This window comes from Anopheles cruzii, chromosome 3, assembly GCF_943734635.1.
Source record: "Anopheles cruzii chromosome 3, idAnoCruzAS_RS32_06, whole genome shotgun sequence".
Taxonomy (NCBI): Eukaryota; Metazoa; Arthropoda; class Insecta; order Diptera; family Culicidae; genus Anopheles; species Anopheles cruzii.
The window spans coordinates 63760538-63786236 of NC_069145.1; the positions used below are offsets into that span (position 1 = coordinate 63760538).

The following is a 25699-nucleotide window of genomic DNA, read 5'->3' on the forward strand; positions in this document are numbered from 1 at the left end:
AGTCCTCTCTGTATGATTAACCGGTTAGCGCCCCGACGGCCCCGGTTGGTGGTGGTTCACGGTTGTGAGGTGTTGTAGTGAATTCGATTGGTTTTATCATTGTTGAGTGAGTGCGGTTGATGTTGGTTAGATGATTGCACGCGCAGGCAAACAAGCCACATAAGACAGAAAGCACAACACGGCACAACATTGCGGGCGTTTGCGTCCAGCCAACAGATCGGCGAGGCCCGGGAGCGATTTAGTTAATGTTAGGAGGTTGATGAGTTTGCACGAAGCCACGAAGATACAATTCCGGTCCGGAAAAATAAAACGAATTAAGCATGAATTATTCGGGGGTGATTATGAATCGCGTCCGCTGCTCCGGTATGATTCCGTCAAGCGGCCGAAAATGGGGCACATAAATAACACATGATCAAACGGCTAGTAGAATTTTATTAGAGATATTCTCTAGATCAGTTTTAGTGGTTCGCTTTTTAACGCCGACTTTCCTAACATCGATCTACAAATTAGTCCACAAAATTACGTTACTAAAATTTGCGTAATCATTTACAAAACAATTCCATTTTCTATTATTTATAATACAATTATCGGATAAACTTAGACTGCAATCTGTTAACGGTGCGTTGAAACACCGGTTGCGAAAGATTAAACTTCGTTGCGTTAGTTTCGAGTGCGTTCAATTGATTCGCTGAAGGCAATTGGTTGCTGGTTTAATGCCCTGCGGAGGATTCGTTACATGGGCTTTTAATTAAGTTATTTTGCAGAATGCATCGTTCACTGTTTGCCATAGTAGTACACGGCCGAGCTCTTGAACTGATGGTCGCTTATCAAACCGCTGAAAGGGCACAATGGTTTGTGTGTTGTAAATCCAATTTTTGACATTCGATCCGAAGTTAAATTTTTCAAACGAGTTCTTCCATTTCTCCAGAACAAACGGGCACAGAGGGTCATCCAATCGGTTCAATGAGAAAAAAAATGGGCATACTTACATTCCAGGGGACACCTTGCTGGGGAAAGTCCTGCGACTTATACGCGGCGACGCCGGAGCACCGGTTGCATCGAACGATTTGCGAGAAAGCAGAGGGGACGCGGTACTGTTCTGCCGCGATATGCTCTGGTGTGGCTGCAGACCTCTGCAAGATGGGGGGTGTGGTTCGGGTTAAGATTGTAAATGCGTTTTTAGTAAGATGGCACGACAAATACGAGCAATGATTTCTCTAGGTACACAAAACAAAAAGGAGGGTTTCGGTGTTTGTTGTGCGGCTAACAATGAGCGATGAGATGCGGTATGGAGCGTCAAACGAAACGTGTGTACAACTTCGTGTATAAAAAAACGAACAAACAATAGGAAAACGCACTAGACCAACCAGGAACAGGAGCACTAAATTGGGTCTTTTATTCAGGTGGCAGTGTCATAACAGTCACATCATTGCAAGTTGCTTTACAACACGTTTAAACAAATTCTGCACAAGCCAACGAACAATTGCCTTTTCTCAAAGCCTTGTGTGTGGTCCATGACTAAGAGACATTTTTCTGTAAAGAAACGATACAATATTATGGGAACCGCGATACCACGTGTTACCAAACTCTTTCATTTAATCTTGTCCGATTAGCAGAAGGCACTCTCATCATCAAACAACCATTAACACGATTTTAAGCTTCTTTTGGCGTCCACAATGCAACACAGTCTGGTTAAAACTTGACTTGTAAAGCTGTGAAACAAGCGCGTAAGCAAACTAACACTTTGCAATTTTCACTATTATACTACTCGTATTGGGAACTCGCAGAAAAACCAAACATGTATCGTGTGCCAAAGTTTACTCTCAGTAGCGCAGCGGTGCGTTCTCCAGCGGAACGGCCGGCGGAAGCAACTGTTCGCCGACGGTGGCCAAACTGGTCTCCACCAGTCGCTTAAGATCTAGAAAGGGCTGTATCGGCAAGAGACGATACATCAGATCGACGGTGGCCAACAGACGGAGCATAATTTTTCTAAAACAAAGAAAACGAAACATAATAGCAGAGCGAACCTTTTGCGAGACGCGGTGTGAAAAACCACAAAGGCCATGCAGAATTATGTAGATTCATGGGTCGTGGTTAGTTCACAAACAACACATCATGTTACAAATCATGGTGCCATTGGCCCATCTTTAAAAATTGAAACGAGAGCGAGTATAAGATCAAAGAACTGCATTTAGAACAAGTAGAACTATTCTACGACAGGGACAGTCGGCAGGGACTAGTTGTTTATCCGCGTGCACTCCGACTAGGACTCCGTGCACTATTCTTATCTCTTCGCTAATTCTTCTGATTTCCCGTTCCCGTACATTTGGTTAGACCAGGTCAGTGCCAGGCGACACCGATGGTACACCGCAAGTCTAGCCCGTTTGGCTTATAACTGAAACAAAACCTGATTTAAGAACATTGACAAACGAAACAAATCGCATTAATTAGTAACAAGCCAATGAAGAGAAAATGTTGCACAAACTACGCTCAATCGCCGGCCATCCTCACACACGCACGCACTTAACCACAGCAAACTTTGAAAACCCGTAACAAAAACCATAAAACCGTGGGATCGTCGTGGCTATAAAGGTATCGTGAAACCACCGATCCGCCGACCAGCGACTACTTACTTTAGCGAACCGGGTGCGCTGGGAACACGTGAAAGCGGAACGAAGGTGCGAGTGGGGACCGCTGGCGGTGCCGTAGGCAACCCGGCACTGGCAGCCGCCACTGGGTCCATGGCACCGCCCAGTACCGTGTACGAGCGGGACATTATGTCGTGCTGCTGCTGCTCCTGCAGAAAGGGGTGCTTCGTGTCATCGTCATCTGCGGAATCCTCGAGATAAATACAAATACCCACTTTCTCAAGCTTACTGCCGCCACTGCTGCCCTGGACAGCGCCGGCTCCCCCAGCGACGGTGCCAGCAGCGTTGGTGGAGGCGAATCCGAACGAGCTCCGGTCCATTGGTGAAGCACCAACGCCACCAACGCCATTAGTACCGCCGCCCGGGCCGACGTATCCGGAGCTGCTGCCGTACAGCAAATCCTGAATGGTGGCCACCGAAGGCACCACGGCGGGATTTCGTCTTTGTTTCGAGGAGTTCCTGTAGGTGACAATAGTGTCGCTAACGTTCGATCAATCCCATTACATTGCGCGTACATTGGAGAGGCAAGCACCATTGTGTTAACAACATTTGCGTGGGTTGAAAGCCAAACAGCGAAGCATCGAAGTAACAAACCCAAAAGAAAAGAAAAAACAAAAAGAAATATAAACAACCAATGTTACCAAAAAGTTTACCCTACAAAACGATTCAATCGCAATTGAAAGCAGGAAAAGAAACAACTAATTTAACTGACCAAACGTGTACAAGAAGCAAAAGGGTCAAAAACTAGAACTCATACCGTTGTTTCGTAAAACGAGAAAAACTTGACTGGACAAACAGCAAACTATCGAAAAGTAAGAACCCGAAATTTGAAGTGAAAAGACATCGAAAAGAAAAGTATCGCAATCAACCATTGATAGTTGATTAAGCATGGGGAAAACAGGTGTAAAGTAATGTACACAACCGATACAAAGCAAAATTACGAACTAGCCATGATTAAAATGACGTTTGTAGGTTGGCCATCACGTTATCGCCAGTTGACGACATAATCCACTCCATGTCGCCCTACAACCGCAATACTCACAGATCCGTATGGCTAGTGCTCGGCGACGGACTCCGTGTGGTCGAGTCTATGACATGTGTGCGCAGCTGTGACGACGAAGGCTGCTGATCATCCGCAGCCTCTGGCAGGCTGGCTCCGGCACCGTTCGCATACGAGTTCGCGGACAGGGCCGAGCTGAAGCTTCCATCCGACGTAGCCGTCGCGGGCGCCCGTTCCAATATGTACTGCAGCAGCTGCTCCTGGACGCTGCTATCCTGCTGCACCTCGTTCAAGAGCGCTTCCCGCTCGCGCAACCTGGCCTGGGTCAGTCCCGCCTCACACACTTGCCCGATCGTCGTTTGGCACAGTCGCTGCAGCAGGAACTTGGCCTCGTCCACGGTGGAAATGTTGTTCGTTATGTTCTGCAGCATCTCCTGCTCCGACGACATGTCCTTGCTTTCCTCCATCTGGATGATCGAGTTCTGCAGGTTGCCGATCGTATCGTGGAAGTAGTTCATATTGGCTATAATCGTGTCCTCCTCCGAGATCAGATCGTGCAACGACGACTCGGCACCGTCCTTCTTGCGCTTGCGCAGGTTCATCAAATCCCTGCTCAGCATGTTGCGCTCCTGAATGACCCGATCGAGCTCCAGCTCCAGTTCGACCACCGCCTGCCGGCTTCGGGCGGCCCGCATGATGGTCCGCTGAAGGGATTCCCACTTCGTTTTCATGCTCTTGGCCGTCTGCAAACCGACCGCCCGGTGCGGGTTCACTCTGCCGGCCGCCTTCAGACTCAGCTGGCCGCGCTGCGTACGCCGCAGGTTCGTAACCTCCTCAGTCTTGCGCTTCAGTACCTGATCCCGGGCAATGCCCTGAGCCTGTAGTGATTTCACCTCACCCGCCAGCTTCATGCTTTCCTTGCGCAGCTTCGCTATTTCGCGCGTCTTTCGGCTTTCCAGCTCCTTATGGCGAAGGTTTTCCTCCGTCATCTTTCTCTGCAATCGGTACTTGATCTGCTTCAGCTCCTCCAGCTCACTGCGCAGCGTCTTAAGTCGCGCTTCCTGTGCCTGCATTTCGCGCTGCTTGCGCAAATGCTCCCGCTGGGCGGACTGCAACTTCTTCAGTTCGCGCTGCATTTCCGACAACTTTCGCTCGTAGTCCTCCTTCACCCGCTTCGCAGCGCTATCGGTTGCCGCACTGTTGACGCCCTTCGTGCTGGGCACACCAGCGCCCCCGGTGGATAGGTTCGCCAGCACCTGGTCTCGTTCGCGCTGCGTGTTGGTGATTTTGGCGTTCAGCACGTTCAACTTTTCCTCGTACTGTTGGCGCATCGTTTGCATGCGCTGCTGGGACAGCTCGAGCTGTTCAATCAGCTTCGACTTGAGCGCAATGTCCGAGTTAACCTCGAGCATTTCGGCACGCAGTTCTTCTGCCTTATCGTCCGATTCCGTGTCCGAGTTGCTGTCCGATTCCGCATCGAGCCCGCCATCGTTTTCCAGCCCCGGAAGCGAACGGGACATCAGAACCTCGCGTTCCTTTTCGAGCTCACGTTTGGCCAGATTGATGACCGTTTCGGTTTCATCCTCCAGGAACGGAAGTCTCAGCTTGGACTGGGTCGGTTGTGCCTTTTTCAGCTGCTGACACATCTGCTGCGATTCGATTAGTTTGGCGTTCAGCTTCTCGATTTCCAAAATGTAACCAGCCACGATCTCCTGCATCGGAGATTCGGCCCCGCTGGACGTCATGTCCTCCTGTTTGCCACTGCCGTCGGGAGCACCATCGGCACCGGCCAGTGTCCTCATGTACGGCAGGGGCTTCAGTTGTGCCTGCAGCGAAGCATTCCGATCCGTCAGCGAATCGATCGTGTCCTGCATGGCTTTCACGCGCTGCTGGAGCCGTTTATTGTCCTGCACCAGTATTTCGTTCTCCAGCGTGACGTCCGTGACGGTCGTGTTGCCTTCATCGTCCACGCACCGTTTGCCCTGGAATAAAGACGAGTCCCCTCTAGCTGATCCGTGGATGAAGGTTATCGCACCGGCCACTCACCTGTTTGTACTCCAGCATCTCCAGCTGCAGACTGGCGATTTCACGCCTCAGCTGCGATATTACCCGTGAGCTCTGATCTTGGTTGACCTGTACCTTGTTTTTAATATTTCGCGCTCGATTGGCATACTTCAGCGTGTTGAGTGTTTCCATAAAATCACGATCGCTCGGAGACACGCAGGCAATCATGACCGTTTGGCTGTTGCCTGCAGTAACAGGAGGAAACAGAAGCTTCAATAAGACACTGCACTGCACAGTGGTGGTGGTCGCTGTGACGTAGCTTACCTCCCAGGGAATCCTGCAGCAACCGGGTCAGCTTCGAGTCCCGGTAGGGCACGTGGGACACTTTCTTGGTTTTGTCTCCCAGCGCCGATATAACGTTGCCCAGCGCCAGCAGACCACAGTTGATCGAGATTCCTTCGCGCGCCCGTTCGCCCGTTGCCCCGGTACGCTTCAGTCGCTCCGAACCGGCCAGATCGACGAAGTGGAACTTTGACGTAAGCGTTTCCGTGTCGCTCTCCATGCTGTCGCACTGTTCCGCCGCCAGGACCCGCTGCCGGCGGATGAGAATCGTAAACAGTGCATGGCTTCGCGACGACTGCTCGTTCATCTGGGTCGATGCCGTGGTGCGCGCCAGGGCACCCTGCTGCAGGCAGTTCAGCGCTTCCTGCGGCCCCGTCAGGGGTTTCTTCGTCGCCCCGGCCACCGCAATGCCACCGCTGGCATCTTCGAAGATTTTAAATACACGGCCACCCTGCGGAGAAGAGCTAATATTAGACCACACTCCACACTGGCCATACCGCCCAAAGGGTGCGCCACACGTACTTTGTTGTAGGGATTGAGCAGATCGATGATTTCTTCATTGTACAGCTCCATAAACTGGGCTTCCACGGTGAACGTTAGCGGACCGAGGTAGGTGCCATCCTCATCGTACGGGTTCTGCTGCAGCTGGCTGATACCCTCGAACAGATGGCGTACTGCGCGCGGAATGATGCCTTCCTGCACCTCCGGTACTACCCGCTCGAAGCCGGTCCCCATGGTGTACGTTTTGCCCGAGCCAGTCTGCAGAACAGAGAGAACAGAGAAGGCGGTATATCGATTAAAGTTGCACAGGATGCGAAAATATTCTAATCTGGCCGCACTCTTACCTGTCCGTACGCCAGCACCGTGGCGTTGTAGCCTTTCAAGGCGCCGTCCACCAATTTTTCGACACAGTTGCTGTAAACGGATACCTGTCGGCGAGAGCGAGTGTCAGTTCTGGGTTTAAGTGGCACATGTACCGGGGTTTAAATATTACGCAATTGCTCCTCATGATATTTATTGTATTCATGTAAGAGTGAATTATCGATTTCTATCGTTTAGTTACATTGTGGCTTAGTAACTACTGATACCGAAAGATATGATTTTGGTTAATTCTGTTTCGGATAATTTCGGTCAGATTCATCGGCATCCGCCGTCGAACGCACACCTTCGAGTAACCAAAAGAGGCTAGTTATTACACCAAAAATCAATGGAATCTCGGAAAGATGGATATAATAAAACCTATGTTCTGAGCTACCTCCAATTTTGGGCCTCGGACATTTGCTGTCAAAAGTTGCACCATGTAAGGGACGGAAATGTTCAATTTGACTAACAGTAGAAGATAGATTCCAATGGGCCTAACACATCCCAAATGACTGGCCAAAAAACTGACAACTGCGCCGGTAAAACGGATTATCAAATTCTTGCACTCTCATATGGCTCTGAAGCGTAACCTCCTTTCGACGGGCACCACAATAACCTTCGCTCGTGCACTGCCCCGAATCGAGCCAATCTCGAATATAGTGCATTTACGTGGGTTTACAACAAAATGCTACACGAGATGTGACACCCCCGAGATGGCAAACGAAAACAATGTGAGCGTGGTGAGCCATTTTGTATCCATTTGCAGCACACACTTCACCGTGGCTGTGCCACTTTTTTTGTTTTCTCTCCATTTTCCTAATATGTAATACCGACACACAAGAGGTACCTTTCGTTGGGTTGGGACCCAACGTGAGCTACTGGTCCCCGTTGGTCCACATTTTCTGTACAGTAACCATTTTCGTAATGCAACGCGTCGCCACCCTACGGCGCAACGGTAATAAACAGAAACTGAGACGTACAGACAGACATATCCCCATGGGCCGCGGTTGGTTCGCCAAGTCAGGATGTTCCGAAGTCAGAACCTAGCTACAGGAACATCCTCCTTGGTTCATCGGACCCCTGGCAGCGTCATGGACCTCAGAGCGCACCATGCTGGGCACCCGATAGAGGTGTGTTTAGTGCGCGAAGCGAAGGGCACAATGCACATGCACCGCCACATGAAACTATTGTTCGTGCGGGTGACTTACACGAACCCCACTCGACTGCCTCAGAGCGTAGACCGCTATCCATCAAGCGGCGAGTGCAATGACGAAGACATTTGAAAGGCACCATCCATCCATCAACATCGAAAAGAGCTACTGCCGGTCGCGTTTCACGATGCCCCTCCGGGGAGCACAGCGTAAGTAACGCAAACGTGACTCGTCTTCGGTCAGGGTGGCGGCTAACTTTGACGGCCAAACAAAACAAGAAAAGATTCGCTACTACTAGAAGCACCCCGGGTCAAAGTGATGTATTGCCACGGGCGTGCCCGCTTCTAATCGGACCCAACCCGTCATGTTTCCCGTCTCCAGAGCGCCGGATGGGGCTCAGTTTTGTCGCGTGATTCTATTCACTCCACCAAGCGCACATATCATAGGCGCGCAGCCGGGGAGATGGCCTTTGATGATCGTCTGGCATCGTTTACATGAGCGAAAACGCTAACAATGACCGTTGAAGGCTCAGTGCTCAGGAAGCGAGACGAGAGCGAAACCTTCATCCGTTCGTTTCATATGTCACGTGGGATGCACTTCAACGATAAGTGGTATCGTCAAACTTCTGAGTTAAGTATTAATCCTTCAATTATACTACTTTTCACTGGTACGTCAAGTCTACTAGTCTAGTCTACTAAAAGGTGGTTCATTTATGATCTGTTTTTTTCATTTGGGTATAAAAAAACGTTTGAATATTTTTCGATGGTTGAACATTTATTTGAAAGGCTCATTCAAGGGACAACGCAGAAGAGGCACACCCAGAGGCTCTTGGCGACGAAGGTTGGCCAATGATATCTTTGCTGACGACAACCTTTGCTGGCGCCAAGTGAAGACAACAGCGGGTAATCGCCAGCAGTGGAGATCACTTATTTCATCCCTTTGTCGCCCCGATATAACGGGGGACCAAGACCAGTAAGTGAGTAAGCTCATTCAAGACATTTTTTTATGGAAAACCATTTTGGTCAAATGTCCACCTATCTTGAGTGCATTTGTCAATTATCTCTAGAACTCAATCGCGGCTGACGCTGAATGGCAGGTAGCGCTATCCTGGTAGCGCCAAATGTCGTGCAAGTCTTCAACTTTAATGTCGCCAAAGAACCAATAAACCATCATTACTCGGCAACGTACGCCTTCGACGGTTAAAGCGGCTCCTGCTTCATTCATTCATACGGCGGCCGATGATGCCGCCAAGATCAAAATCCGCACCAATCACTCGTTTTGGGTGCATTGGCTTCTCTTGCACGACGTGTCGGTTTTCTGAACCCCAAAAATGGCAATTTTGTTTATCAACAAAGCCATCGAGGAGGAAATGAGCTTTATAAATTCCGTACAGTTTGAGTTGACGACTCACCATTTGAAAATATTTTTTTTATATATCCCAAATTTTGTGCAACCAAAATTGTATTTTTTACATAAATGTAATGAATGAATCTTTGAAATAAATGTTCAACCATCGAAAAATATTAAGCCGTTTTTGTTTTACAACCTAATGAAAAAGAGAATCTTAATTGGATCGTCCTGTATTCATCCTTCATTTATACTACTTTTCTTAGTGCATTAACCCTAGTTTTCTAGTCTACTATTTAGCATGCCATACGTAAGAAAGTAAAGCTCTAACCCGATACATCCGGGCAAGGGTACAAAAAACGGGCCAATCCTGTAGAGTCGCATCATTCGATTTCCAGAACGCATCGATTTCCGATGTTGGCGCAAAAATTAAACTACATTCGCCATTGGCCATTGGCCAGCATAAAACACGCAAACCCGGCGGCACCTGATAGCTTATCGTGGCGCACACTACCCGCCGGTAAACACAGCCCCGGCCAATCGATAACCGATTAGCTTCGCACACGGCCGGACGCCAACCGCCAAAACTCCGTTAGCTGCCGGGCTACTCAGCGGTGCCGCTTTGGTGCCGTGCAGTTGTCAGCTGATTTTGTGCTTCTTGTGCACCGCCTCGCGACCATGTCTAGCCATAATAATACCCGCGGCAATGTCCGCGCCCGATATAGGTCGATTCGCGCTTCACACTTCACACACACTTACCTGCGTTGTGGTCATATCGAACACGTAGTCGAAGGTAAAGGCCTTATCGGATCCGAGGAAAACCTGCGGCTCGCCAGGCGTGACCTGTGTGCACACCCGGCACATATCGATTAGCTCACGCGGTATCTGTGGACGAATTCTGAAACGGAACAACAACAGGAAAGCGAGACAAGGCGTGTTAGGAAATGGACGGTGAATGCAGCGTTAGGGTTGGTTGGCTGGAGCGCTTAAATTAACGGTTAATTTGCAATCGGCCGAGCCACCGACACGAGCGGCGCACGCCGGAAAAGAAAACCGGACGCCACACCACAAGGCCACTGGCAACTCGCGGCAGTTTTCACGGCGCGGACGATGGGCGCCCCCCCCGCTTTTCCGCATTGGTATGTAAATTAATTGAATTAGCGGTCTGCCGCTGCAGCATCCGCCATTCTTTCAAGGCGACCGCGCCTTGGAGTGAAGCCTTCGTCAACTTTCGCTTAATAAATTGATCATGATGTGCTCGTAAATAGGACCCACACAGTCTGCCGAGGAGTTTCCCCCGAGCCTCTCTGTGTCAACTCGCCGGATCGAAAGCACGGGTCCGGCTCGATTTGTATTTTCATTTCTTCAGGATGGAGGCGTTCTCGGATACGTGACCTGATCTCGGCGGAAGCTCGTTTCACAAAGGTCACGCACGCAGCACTGGGCTATCGGTAGGTGTTTCTCGAGGCAGCCAGAGCAGTTTATTATCTGGACACAAACTGTGGACAAATGTGACGGAAACAGTGGGCACCAAACTTTTTACGACGTGCTACAGATTAGGCAGTACAGGAAGGCGGCTGGTACCGGGTAGTACCTACCGGCCGAAGCAGGAAAGTATTGCGGAGGGGCGCTTGACACCGCAGCGCCCGTTATGGCGGTTCTTCGTAGGATGTAAAAGGGGCCTTCGGCAGTATCGACAGGTAGTATGATTGATACTAAAATTGAAGGGTTGCCTCTGTCCTGCCTCGGACCGCAGTACAGCGCCCGTTATTAACCTTGATTGATAGTACACAAAATTGAGCCGCCCCAAAACGTTCAAAAACCTATCAAGTAAGAACTTAAATTATTAAAACCCAATCGTGCGGCACGCAACCGGACTTAAATGATGGTGCAAACGTGATACAATTAGTGGCCAATCGAAACGAAAGTACGTGCGGAACGTCATGCTGAAAAAAAAAAAACAATTCCAACGCAGTTTTTAGAATGGCCAATAAAGTTCCGTTCACCGAACGAAGAAGTAATCGGATAACATTAGGCCCCAGTCCAGGCACGCAAGCATTCTTCGGAATCCCGTCATACAGACGAAATTTAAAACGTTAAACATCAGAAACCGCCAGTCTGAAGCTCACCGACGTTTGAAAGCAAGCCTGTGGTGGATCCTTCCAACCAAGACATGTCCCGAGTGCCGTATCCGGTTGCAGATCCAAACCAAGTGACTTTGCTTTGCTCTCTCCGCCGGCACGTGTTTCCCGGCGCAGTGTAACAGAAAGTTTAGTAAACTGAAAGGTCTAAACACTTGCGGGGCTGTCTGAAAGCAAAAATAGTCACCGCACGTAACACGCATTTCTCACATTTCTGCTGATAAGATGTCCCTCGACGAAGCGGCTCGACACCCAAGCTTCTTTTGGGGGGCAAAAAGAGTAGCAAAGTTTTGCATCGCAGCAATGCAACAACATAATGCAACGACGCGCGGTGTCCACGACGCAAGTTACCTACGGCACCATCAAAAACACGTACACGAATGGACGGTTCCAGACATCGTAACAACTGCCGGTTGTCTTCCTGCTCGGGGGGTTTCCGAACAGGAAATGAGCACTAGATGATACTCGACTCGCCGCGTAGGGTTTATCGATTGCTGGAGCGACGTCCGCGGGCCATGACATCATAGCCTCATTTGCATGTTATTGATCTTCTGCAAAGTGCAGGCGGCATCCTTATTCGATTGCACCACCGGCTGTGGGATTCAGTTCCGTACCAACATTCCATCAAATGAGTTCTTTAGAACCAGTTCCATTGTTCCTCAGGAATAATTCAAAAAGTTACTTTTGTTAACTATTTAAAATGAAAGTCAAAGCGACCGGTACTCCTGCTAAAACACGACAGTTCCAAAACGATAGTTTTTGTGTGACCAGACCAGACCAGACGTAGCAAAATATCACGCTTTACGAGTCGCAGAAACGTGTTGGGAGTCCTAATGGTGTTAATAACCTGCCAGACCCGCCAGGTCTAGACGTGCGATTCGTGACATTTTCCCGTGCCTGGCTTCTTCGGCTTGCGGTTAAGATGATTCATTCCCCTCAATGGCCCCGGATTCGTCGCGGATTTTCGGGCGCGACTTCCGTTTTAGTAATTGAAATTCGGCAGCCGATTTGGCGATCGCTAAATTGCTTATACTCTCGTCATCCGAAATCCTTCCTTCACAAAAAACTCGCTTGTTATGCAAAGGAGCACGTTCGACGGCATTGAATACCTGTATCGATTTAAATTCGTTGCCTTCTGTCAACCATGAAATTAGTATAATTAATTGGATAAAATTAATTATAAAGGACACCGCAGAAGGAACTTTACGCCGTGTGCGTTTTTTCCCATAAGTCCTTATTGACGAGACTTTCAGTCGTCATCCAACTAGCTTTTCTGAGATGAAACAAACAAGCCGTGCGCATATGTTTGCATAAAATCTTTTAATTGAATTTTCTAGTCACTCATTGCGTCAGCGCGCGCGCCAGTGATTATCGTGTACCTGTTACTTAATTACCGCTACAGCTGCCGCCGACCTCTCTGAGGGGTAACGTGATGATTCAAACGAAACGGCGCTTCGGCATCGTTCATCCATTCCGGGCACGTTTTGCTGACTACGAACGACCCCCACCAACTTGCCACCGTTTCGTTCGTCCGTCCGGCTTTACAGCCGCATTAAATAATCGATGGCGAGTCAAGCAACCCACACGGACGCACACACGCGGGCGCACCTACCGAAACCCAATGTCAAGGTCAAGGATCGCGAAAGTGACCAGCCACAACTAAACCGACGGTCGGTCGAACTGGTTCTTGCTGACTTTGGGGTCCGTTTTTCGAAGGACTCCATGACTTCAATTAATTGATGGCAGTGTCTGGGACGTCCCCCGTTTGGTCCGCTCGGGGTTGGTGCTTCCGCAGGCCATCGAACAGTTAGCGAACATACAAAACATACATAATAGCAAAAGAAGAGTATGGAAATGGAAATATAGAATACAATTCTTCTGCCGACGGTTAGCGTCAGTTGTCGTGCCCTGCGTATGGACCATTCTTCGCTCTATTCTAAGGGGCCCGGCAACCGATATATCCTCCGATTTTCTGCCCCTTTTGGAAGTCCTTTTTTGGAGTACTCCGACGCTCTTTGCTTATGACACCAAAGTCGTCATTTTTACCTTTTTCTAAACCGCTTAAAGCACTGCGATCTTCTAAAAACAAGCCTTGACAAGCATTTGATGCGATTCTGTAGCAGTTTTCTTCAACAGGTAGCAGACATTGACATGGCCTTTCCCTTTCGAAGATAAGTTGCAAACTAAATAAATTTTTTTTCGATTTAAAATCCTTTGCATGATGTCAAAACAAGGTAGAATGAGGAGGACAAAATTGACAGCTAGGGCCTTCTGGTTAGGAGTCCGATTTTAGAGTTTTAGACCTGGTATTTGTATCACAGCAACGTAATCACCGTAAGTGACCCACAGAATGGCTCGCAATCTCGGCCCAAAGGGGCCAGGCGTCGCATCACTCAATCGACGCCAACATTCCACGAATAAGCGGCCACCACCACCCACCGAAGAAACGTCGCCGTCGCCGCCATCGTGGAATATTTGCATTTTCCCGTTGGAGGAATAAATTGCATCTCGTACAGGGGGGGTCCGCTTCCCAGAGTTCCCGCTTTCCGCCTTTTACCACGCGAAGCCGGAAAAGAGCGCTGCCCTTCTACGGGGAGGAGCGTGTCAAACATGGAAATTCGTAACGATGAATTATGCATCAACCGCGCGCCGCCCCGCACGCATAAGTGCCCGTCAGGCCCCCAGGCCAGGCCAGGTCTTTCCCAATCGTGTTTTCCCCAGTTTTCCACCCACGCGCTCGTTCCGTGAGCGGCTGGAACTTTCCAAACTGCACCCCTACGGAATCCCTCTAATCACACTGTCTGTATCGCCGGCAGCGTGCGTGCACACGATCGCGATCACGAAGCGCTGGGAGGATCCATCAAAAGCACATCACATTTCACGAAAAAAGAAACGGGGTAATTGAAAGGGTTCGGCCTCCATAACGGGAGTCCGGGCCGGGTCAGCGTAATACGCGCGGGAGCCGACCCGCGCACCGTTAATTGTGCGTGCAACATAATTTAATTCATCCCCAATCCCAGGGCGAAGCCATCCCGAAGCCCGGGGTTCGATTCGCTCCCCGTTCAAGTCGTTGACCCTTTCCGTCGGCCAAGACCCTACTCGGGGGTGGGTTTCGAAGAAGCAGAAGCTCCGCTTTCGGTGCGATAAGACACCGAGTTCCAGAGATTAGGTACGGTGAAAGGTGAAAGACAATTCGTAGGCTTGTGTGGCCGGGGGGTTTTAATTTATGTGCTAATCACCACCCGACCCGTAACGGCGTGGCGTTCTCTCTCTCCCTCTCTCTGGGCCAGTGGCTCCCACGGTACTTAATTTTCGGGGCGATGCAACGCGCCGCGCTCTGTTTTGATAGCAATGCATCACACGAAAAAAAATATATTAATTAAAACAAGCGCTTTAATTATTCATTCATCAACCCATCCGTCCGTGGCCATTCCATCCAGCCCGCGCACCCCACCAGGTGTGGGATGGCAAACGACCACTAATCAGGGCCGTAGGCAGCACCCGCTCCGGGGGCCCATTCAAGAAGAGGGGTTAAAAAGTGCTCGGCGTGAACCGAAAAAAGAAGGTTAATAACTGCACGCCTCGTGTGGGTGTGACTGAGGCACGCCGTAGCGCCATCACATAACTCTTTGCCGTGTGGTTCACGTAAACAAGAAGTCCCTTCACCAGCGCCACGCCACCACCGAAGCACCTCTCCAGGCGGTGCTCTTGTTTCACGAGCCGACCCCAAAAATCGCGGAGCGCGAGCATGAATGAATACTCCAAACCCTCAGCTTTACGCAACCACACGACTCGCGCGCGCTCACTGGACGACCGAACTGGTCGTCCTTGACCAGAGAGCATCACACAGCGCGGCGCATATCTCGGCGAGAGGACCGGAGCAGCTGCTGCAACTCGCGGCAAGTGGTGGTGCTGTGTTGATGCCACCTTGCACGGTTTTTATAGCTCCGGATCGGATCATTTATTCGTAGGAGTCTCCCGCGAGAAACAGCTGAGACTGGTACGGTAGGCCAGTAGACGCCTTGGCAGACCCGGAGAGACGGGCAGTTGACTTCCCTTTGGTACTATTTTTGGACCCCGACTGCCATTTTTCCTACCGCGCAGATGCGCGCCAAAGAAGCGATTCTGGCCGTTTCGAACGACAGATGACACCAATCGATACCACCCGGAGACGGTGGCGTGACGGGAGTATGAAGAATGACTTAATTTACGACTCGAACATGACTGGAATGCGTTACTTCTTGGGATATACGAACGAACCAGAACCTGATTATGCATGTCGTTTTTGCTGTTTTGAGGTTACCTTCAATTGAGACCTCTCACGAGAAACCCACCCTCAGGTGTCGCATTTACGTACGCCTGTTACGGCGCCGAAAGCACGATAAAATATGACGCGCAAACCGAGCCTATGCTAATGAGTGGCGACGTAACCGGTAGTTCCGGCCAACCGCAACCACCTACGACCACTGGCCGTGGTGTTTCACGCCACTCAGCACCAAACAAGTCAAACCGGAGGACCCCCGGTGGGTGGGCGAAATCGATGGCCCCAAAAGACGGTCTCGATGTGTGTTGACAAAAACACCCCAAAAACCCAGTCCTCGTTTCCGCTTTTTGCACTTAACACCAGCTCGGTGGTGATCGCCATTGGCCTCACAGTTGGCCCCACGTTCGACACGTGCCTTCGCAGAGTAGGCTCTCGGTAAGATCGAACTGATTGGCACACTCTCGCCGCAACGATCGCCAACGCACCGAAAGTGCATCATCAGTGTCAGTGGCGCAAAGACCAACAAATTGCCGGCTCGACCTAATGATCGGGCGCAATGGCCAACGATCAATCGATACACAACCAATAGTGGACACCACAGCGGTAGCCCCTCACACTGTGAATGTGAATTCATTCCGTACGCCACATACTACTGGCGAGCGGCCAATCGAGGATGAGAGCGTTGCCAATTAAATTTAAACATAGCTACGTGATTTTTGTTTTCTATCAAATACGTTAACGAACTACAGTAGTATTACAGGTTGCAATTTGAGGAACTAAAATGTACTATAACCTATCAATACTGGCTGACAGAATAATATAAGGCTGGCTAAAAAGAAATCCATTATTTTCACAGTAGATGCCTTTAGTGATCGATATCTCGTACAGTTTCAAGTTTAGGGTCGTTTTAAAACTCATACTTTACACTTAAAAACATACTGTCACTGTTTTTTGTTTGTTCCCTACGTTTGTGAGTTACAGGGTGTTAACAATGGAGGTCAACGAAGAAAAAAATCGGTACATTTTACATTTTTTCTTTGATAAAGGCGAAAATTTGACCTAGGCTGTTTTGAAATATTGTATGACGTTTATTATGCCAATACTCTAACAACTAGTTCGTTCGTCGGCCTGATTCTGTTATGTTTGAGGTTAAAGATGCACCTCGCACAGGTAGACCCGTCGTCAAAAATGTCGATAAAACTACAGAAACAATCAAAGCTGATGGGCTTGTTAGTAATCAGAGCATCGGCCAGGAGCTAAAGATGAACTATCGAACAGTTTTAAGCCATTTGCGCAATGCTGGGTTTACAAAGAAGCTCGATGTTTGGGTGCCACATCAATTGAAAACAAATAATACGATGGGAAAACAATCGTGGTCGGGTGTACGGGGTGAAGCAGCTCAAACGGTGGCCAAACCAGGACTTACGGCCAGTAAGGTTCTAGTGAGTATATGGTGGGACTTGAAAGGAATCGTTTATCATAAGTTGCTTACGTGTGGCTAAACACTAAATTCCGATCTCTACTGTCAATTACTGCACCGTTCAAAGCTAGCAATTGGCCAGAAACGACCAGAATCGACCAACGGAAGTTGTTTTGTGTTCCACCAGGACAACGAAATGTCACGCACGTCTTTGGTGACTCGCCAGGAAATCCGGGAGCTTAGTCGGGAAGTTTTAATGTATACACCGTAGAGTCTTATCTAAGCCTGCACATAAAACGACCAAAGACCGCTCTTTCATTATCGCGCGTAATGTGCGTGGCGCGGGGCTCCGTAATCTACCGAATCCTTCCCGTATCGTTCGTTATCGATACGAAAACGAAAACAACCGCTCTCGCTGACACATCAAATTAAATCGAACCGCTAAAGAGAAACCTGCTCCCGAAGCACCGGGTGGCACGTCAGGGCAGAGACCAGACCAGAGGCCAAGGATTAGCGGGCTGAGCGTGCTGAGCGGTACAAGCTGTCATATGTTGTACTACTTCGCGGAATATGCCGGTATGAGCCCTGATCGTTGACTGCCTAATTCCTGGAACCGGTTCACACAAACGAAGCCGCCGCTTGGGGTGTTTAGTTTTATTTTTATGGAAGCATTAGTCAACATCAATTAACCCAGAGCATAGTTACTGCCGGTGCGCCACCGCGACCTTTAACACGACACAATCAATTAATGCGACAGATAGCGGTACTGGCACTTCACGCACGGACCGGTCTTTGCGGTGAACCTGCACCTTGCATTTTTGAGAAAGTTGCAAAACAATTTCAATTCCGTCCGTCCGACTGTCTTATCAGACGTCGCAAGCAAGTGAACCGAATGGTTTCTCCACATCTGGAGCGGATAAAGAGCGCATCAAAACGGTGCGGATATTGGCGTTCGGCTGCAGCACAAACCATACGCCACGCCACGCTAGGCCGTGGGCCACAGTCTCCAGCGATGCTGCGATGCTGATTCAACGTAATGGTGCACTTATTCGGTCGTGCAATTTGCATGCCATTATCTGGCGGCCATGCACGGGGCCCACTTGAATATTCAAATCGGTCGCTCTCGATTTAGTTCGAGAGCCGGTCTCCTCCCGCCGGGCGGATCGTTCCAACAACGCGCCCTTCAAGGGTGGATCCCGCCAGGCCTCGAGAGTGAGGAACATCTCAAAACGCTACCGGTCCGCTTCTAGACGCGCCGATAATGGCGTTCCCTCCCAATTTTCTTCCCAAATACCCCAGTGTGCGAAATGGCGTCGGTGCCAACCCCACCCGCGGTCAAGTGGCACAACAGGAACAGCGTCGATCGACCATTCAAGTGGTCTGGCCCCTCGAAGGCGATAATTATAGGGCCTCGAGCGCGCGTGTGGTGTGTCCGGAACTGTCCTAGTTATTCGTTGGCCACGTTGGGCCTCCTTGACTGAGCTGAGTGTGGCAGCAGCCGAGAGGATTCGCACAGCGGCAATGCGTTCCATTTGACACGACAGGGCAATGACTTACGCACCTGAGAGGAAAACCTCCCGCCTTAACGGCGGCCCACGTGACGCATAAGGCGATGCTGAGCGTTTCAACACACGGGCCAGCGGCAATGAGCGGCCCATTAGCCTTCAACGGAGCGTAGCTTGACAACTGCGTGGACCCAAAAGTGTCGTCTAATTGATGGTTCCTTGAGAGGTTGAGCGAAGGTTAGCCGGTAGGTTGAGAGGCCTCAACAGATTTGTTATCAAAAAATCTAGATTATGTTTAGGCTTTTTTTGATAATTAGGTTAGGCTAGAAAAGAGTTCGATAACAAGCATAACCTCCACAGCATATCTAATCTAAGAAACTTAAAAGAGTACTCAAGGGCAGCCCCATTAACGGAGCAGTGTGGCCTAGAACAAGATTAGAATTCCCTTTTTCATATTTATGCTCCGACCGGCGAAGCATCAGGTGCGGGAGATACTGGGCCGATAAAGCACCTATCTTTCGCCGGTGTCTATGGTGCGCGTCGAGCTGCCCTTCGCGCGTCTCTACGGCCCCTTCCGATACTCTCCGACGCACCTCGGCCAAATGGGGCCAAAGTCAACATACTATATTTACCAAATAATTGCCTCTCGCAAACACGGCGCGCTCTCGACTCGACGCTCGCAACCGTCGCTCGTCGAGTACGACTTGAGCAGGACTTGAGGCCGCAACGCCCGGTCTCGAAGATCGGCCCATCGGAAACCATAACTTTTCCCGTTTGACTTTTGCGTGAAAAAACCCATTCGATTCCCGGTCCGGTTTGAAGGTTTTTTCGTTCCGAAGACGACGCTCAAAAGGTCGTCGAGTCGTGTCGAACGGCCTTAGTTTGGTTTGATGTCGGCGGCGATGGTTTTGTCGCACGACAACCCGCGAACACGCGGATGACAATATTTGGAGAAACAATTGTCAACCATGCGCTACTGCGCCGCTGGCCCGCCCGCGGGTGATTTGACTAAAACAGGGTGTGCAAAAAATTAGCCACAGCGAGTGGCCTTTTTGCAAGGAGTGTGTCCACAACACCTTGGTGGTCGCTCTCAGCTGAAGATGATTAAGTAATGGGCACAGAGAGCTTGACTCATAACCGGACCAAAGTGGTGCCGACTACTGACTGAGCCCCCCAGTCTGTCAAGATTTTGGTGACATCCTAGACGAGCCGGTCCGAAGATGCGTCCCTCGAGTAGCGTCATTTGTTTGCGCACTAGCCCCCGCCGCCCCAGAACGCTCCGCTTGCGTCTGTTTTGTCTATTTTCATATAGACGAATATGAGGAGGATCTCACGGTCGCAACAACGCACGGTTACCGAAATCTTAATTTAGCTCCCACATACTTCAATCACAGTGTCGGTCCGCGGTGCTTGCTTTCTGGGTATGTTTTTCTGAGATTTTCAGAAAAAAACCACAAGCTGTTGCCGCGCTGTGTGCTCTTGAAATTCTAACCAACCAAGGCCCGATGACCTCTCCGACGACGGCGTAGAGGAGGTACTGACCCGTTCACTGCGAGTGGTTATGTAGGTTAGCGGATGATTGTGGCGGCGACACGACATAATACGCCGTGTTGTAACATTGCGGAAGGTAACAAAATTAATTTCATTTGCAGTTCAATTTACTGTCCATTTACTCTACGGCTGATTCTCAGTTGCCGATCAATTGTGCTTTGTGATTCCTCACAACCGCCTTTTTCAATGCAAGCCACCTGCATTCAACATGGCCCCGCTGCCCGACGGCAACAGGTGTGTTGCAGGCCCACGGCAACCTCTAGAATCCACCTCGTGTCTGACCGTGACATTGTACAACATAATGGCTCGTCGAGGTTTCCGATTGCGGTTAGAACCGTTTCGATGGTGGCTCTCACGTTACACCGTGGGCGATCTAAATCGATCGGCAACCACAAAACAGCCACCAAAAGGGTGATAAAATGTCAGGTGTTTGAGGATCGGCTCTCGACCACCACAGCAACAGCGACAAAACGTTTCTGGTGCGCATCAAACCGCCACACTTGTGCCATATGACAATGAAATGCGACCCGGGCGCTGTCGCCTACCTATTAAAGCCCTTCTGGAGAGCAAATTTGCAACATTCGATTCCTCTTACCTCAACAACGGCCCAAACGTCGCAGTTCCTCCAAAGGCTCCTTACGCGTATGCTTATGTACAGGGTGGTCCATTAAAGATTTGGTTATAAAACAAAAAAGGGCTTAACATTTTTCGATCGTTGAACATTCATTTGCGGGGCGGATTTTGCTTGATTGGGTTCATCGGCGAAATTAAAGCTGAGGACTTGGACGGCATTTGGTTTCAACAGGACGGCGTTATGTGTGATACAGCGACCGCCACAATTGGTATTTATGTTACGTGAACAAACCAGCAACTATCGACCTCAAGACAGAAATTCACATTGCCATTGCCGAGATAAGACTACAGTAAATGTACTCAAGAATAAGTCGATCGAATGGGCTACTGCCAAGCCAGCCGTGGTGGACATTTGACCAAAATTGTTTTACATAAAAATATTAAAAGAATGAAGCTTTCGAAACAAATGTTCAACCATCGAAAACTATAGAGCCGTTTTTGTTTCATAACCAAATGAAAAAAAAAGTATCTTTAATGGACCATCCTGTACAACTTCACCCGCTTCACACACCGTTTCCGGGCCGAGGTCCATCTGTGGAGCGCTAAGCTGCCGAGACGCCGCAACCGATATCAAAGGAAACCGCACCGTTCATTCGGCTCGGTGACAGAAAACCGCAACCGACGAGCGGATACTGGAATCCTACCGGATGCTGGGAATAATCGTTTGGAAGCAACGTTCATTGAACGCATATTGAATTTCGCTTACATTTTTTCTCCCCACGGGCAACCAACTCCCCTGGGGGAGGTTCATTAGCGTCCAGCTCGTCCCGTCGTCCAAACATGGCACTGCGCCACGGTAACGTTATTGTACCTCAAAAACATCCCAACCGATTACACTAGTACAATCACAAAAAACCGGCACCCAAAAGTGACCGTCCCCAGGTTATGTCGAGCTGACTGTTGGCTTTCCACTAGGTCCCCGGCTTAAGTCCCACCACTCTATCGAACTGTAATCCCCATTAAAAACGCAATAAAACGGTTTAATGATCCATCGGTCCAAACTGTGGAAACCAAGGTCCAGTCCGAATAACCTTCAACGGATGCTGCTGCTGCTGCTGCCCGTCGTGCTGCCGGAGCGAAGAAGATATAAAAAACCAGTGAAAGTACTTTCACCCAATACCAAAGACATCGCCTCGATTCCGCACAACTCGCCGTTGGAGTTGGGTTCCGTTTTCTGCGCCGCAAATGAGGTGTCCTGCAAACGGATACGCTCGATACGCTGCTGCGAGATCGATTTCAAATCGATTTCCCCAACCGAAGGCCCACACGTTTTTGTCACCAACTCCGCGTTTCATTGATGGAGTCGCACGGCAACCAGATGGCCAGACCGAAAAGGGGGCTCATTCTGGATTCCGCTTCGGCTACTGGCGGCCAGTCTTGGACAGTTTTTAGTGAAATATTATTATTTTCAGAGGAATTCTGATACTATTTTCGTTGTAAGTACTCATGTTGAGGTAAGCTGCACGCACGCTCCACGAACAATGTGGAATTATTGTCGAGTCAGTGTGGAGATCCGTCCGCGACCGTGGCCATGTGTGAAATAAACATCCCCGACCGAACGCATATTTGTTTTGCCGAGTCTCGCCCGCTCTGCCCAGAGCACGTGAGAAACATTGATTTTTAAACACACGCGATGATCTAATATTTACCCAACTGTATCGACAGCTCTTGGACAGACGGTCTGTGAAAGACGAATGACTCAAGACGAGACGAGCACAAGGCACCCCCCCCCGTTAACTCTAACCCCCTGGAAAGAATGGTGGTGCAGAACGTGGAACTTGGTGCGCATTTCACTCGCGATGCACAGCATCTAAACTCGCGCTACTGTCCGTCACAAGATCCTCAAATTTGGCCCGTCCCCACAGCCCGCCCAGAGGGCCGCGCCAAAAACTGACGCACCAAATTTGTCGGGCCGACGGATGACGATGAGCCGACGGATTTGGAAACCTCCGCGCGGCCAGTCGATGATCGAAAACACAAACTGCGGCATTGCGCGGCCTAATGAGTCGAGTTCGGGGTGCTCCGCTCCAGCCACTGCCACTGCTACTACCTTCATGGGCAGGGTTGATGAGGTAATCGCAGACACTGGATGGCCGCTGGGCAGAGCGCTAAAGGCGGTACAACGTGCGTGTGTCGACGAGACACCCGATAGACGAGGTGTGATATGACCGTGACGCGTTAAATTCCCTCCTCCAATACGTGGGCCGAAAACGAGCGAATCTGGCCAAGCATCAGGTTTCGTTGTGTTTGACTTTCAATAGGGGTTACCTGGTGACCAGGCGATCTCCAAACTGTTTGAAATTCAATTGAAAGTAAAAGTTCCGAGTGATGGTTTCTTCGGTTCCAGTCATTTCGAAACGGTTCCCAATAAATCCGACAACGAGTAGCGCACAAAGCTTGTTGTTGGGCATATCCGCCAATTAGTACCTTTTTACTGGTTTATGAAATAAATATAAAACTCAATAAGAACCGTTTATGGATTTTCTGCACAAGTTTTGCTACTTTTCTACCCATGTAGTATGCTCCAGCGCCCGGCGGCAGCAAAGATGAAAAAAAAACGTTCGGTCTTCGCCACACGCACACTCTGAGCGGCGTCTATTGCGCAAACCCCCAGCGGCGGGCCGGATAGCGTTTGTTATCGCGATCGCGAAGGTTGCAGGGTAAAAGGGTGACCCTTTGCTAGTTCGATGAGTCAACACCCGTGGCTGAGAACCTCGACCACCCAGTGACCCACACATGTACACCGATTCGCATCGTATCGTTGCGTTCCTGTCTGGCGCATCAATGTATGTGGCGATTATCCCGTTGAACCTCGTTTGCTTCCTTTCTTTCTCGTTAACGCGATAAATTGATCGTCCGTGTACACGTTCTGTGCTCCATGCTGTGCGATCATCCGAACCAAACATGTTCTCAACGTCAAGTCGGAAAGGGCATGAAATAGAACCATTTTCATTAGAATTCCCACTTCATTAAAATCCCACACGCAGCCTTCACACACCTATTACTTTGGGGTACTGTTTTTGCGGCCCCCACAAATCTATAAATAATTGGTAAATTTCACATTAGCATGCTAACAACATAGACACACACACACACACCACAATCCGTGAAGGTGACGGAATGGAGATGCACGCTAAGTGAACGCACTCTGCCAAAACCCAACCCAACCCGTGCCGATGGTCAGTCATTCGCAAAAGTTCGCAAATTGACCCCATCCGAAGATTCGTGTTGCCGGTAGTTGAAAATATGTTGTGCAAACGACGGCTCACTCGCCGTTCGGTAACGAAAGTGAATTTGGAGTAAATATTGGAAGTTAGCAACCTGGCGACCTTCCGAAGACGACACAGGGCGGGATTGAGGACTTGCAATTATTTTCGTTTTCAATGGCAATCAAAAACTACAACAACGCTTCTCATAGACCAATAAAGATCCTGAGATCGATCCTAATAAAGATCCAAAGGAAAGATCGCGCACCAGAGCGTCAGAGCGATGCTACAGTACGCTGGTCCCAGGCGGAGCATAACTCGTAAAAGTGCCTTGTTTTGCCTTTTGAATTACAAAACAAGCATCGGGGGCCCTTGGTCCAAAGAGCTGGCCGATCGTGCACCTTCGACGGGTTGATCGGGAGAGTGCATCGCCCAACCAGATGCATACAAAACATTATTTTTATCACCCCGAACCATCACCATCACGATCGTCACCTTTGCTCGACGGCACCAGCGTTGCCGCCGGAAGTGGCCATGACACCAAACAGGAAACCGTGTGTTCAGTCATGGGAAAATAAGATTTTGACTGTGGGCCCCAGTCAACAGGAAGATCTTGTTTCACTGTTTACACCACACGGCCGGCGTGGAAATCCCCCGGCGGGTCTCAACACATTGCAGAATCTTTATAAATAACTCAATCAACATCACGGAATGAAAAAGACAGTTAACGCAGTGATTTCTCGAGCCTTAGTAATAACGGAAATTCATAAACTCACCTGACGGCCACCCGTACAGAGGATTCCTTATCGTCATCCGGCATGTTGCCGTTTTCGACGTGTTGACGTCCACCGGTCAGAGACGAAGTCGAACTCGAGGTCTCGAACTGCCGCTGGCGTCACTGCGGACCACTACTTTCGGGGGTCGGCGGTGTCGTGGTGTTGACAGCGTTTCGCGACGATGCTACCGCATAACCGCCGATCGACCACCGATGGATGCTTCGCGCCAACTCTGGGTCTGGGTGGTTTTTCACCGGATGCCACGGGTAATACTTTCCCCACCGAGTGGTTCGCTGTCGTTGTTGTTTTTCTTCTTAGCACACCCGTCGTAACGCGCGGTTAGCGTGCGAAGGCGAAGCGATCTAAACGACAGAAAGGCGAGAAAACGGGGAAGAAAGCACACGGTCGATAAAAAGACAGACACACGTACACGAGGCCGCGCGCGCGAAGCACATCATTTCGAGACGAGTGTCAGCTCTCAGCTCGCCACCGGCCACCGGCAGACAAGTGCTCAAAGTTCTCAAACACCTACCGAAACGTACTCATAAATATGCACGAGTGTACAGCGAACCCCCGAAAAAAAAGAACCACCTGGCAACTTGGTACTTGTGCCTCGAGAAATACGTGTCACGGTACGGGTGCTGTGTGCCGTAGCAGGGTATTTGTTAATTTCCCCAAAAACAAATTATTCAAACGCAAACGACTAGTTGTACCACCAAAAGCAAGGTAATCACCAGCCAGCAACTTGGGAGGAAACGGAAAGGAGTTTGAATGGAAATTCTGATAGATAAGGCCCGGAGGGCTTCACGACACGACACGAATCGTATCGTAAATTATTCCTTACTCCGTG

General features: G+C 49.8%; 1 protein-coding gene across 1 annotated transcript; it reads right to left on the bottom strand.

Moving 5' to 3' along the window:
- Positions 1-603: 603 nt before the first annotated feature.
- Positions 604-24986, bottom strand: LOC128274224 (kinesin-like protein KIF21A). Its single transcript, XM_053012341.1, has 10 exons — positions 24850-24986; positions 10113-10251; positions 6840-6923; positions 6517-6753; positions 5977-6445; positions 5695-5897; positions 3691-5630; positions 2634-3128; positions 990-1133; positions 604-835 (listed from the first exon to the last, which is right to left on the bottom strand). Exons 1-10 carry the CDS (start codon positions 24891-24893, stop codon positions 775-777), a joined length of 3816 nt encoding a protein of 1271 aa, XP_052868301.1. The 5' UTR covers positions 24894-24986; the 3' UTR covers positions 604-774.
- Positions 24987-25699: the final 713 nt, after the last annotated feature.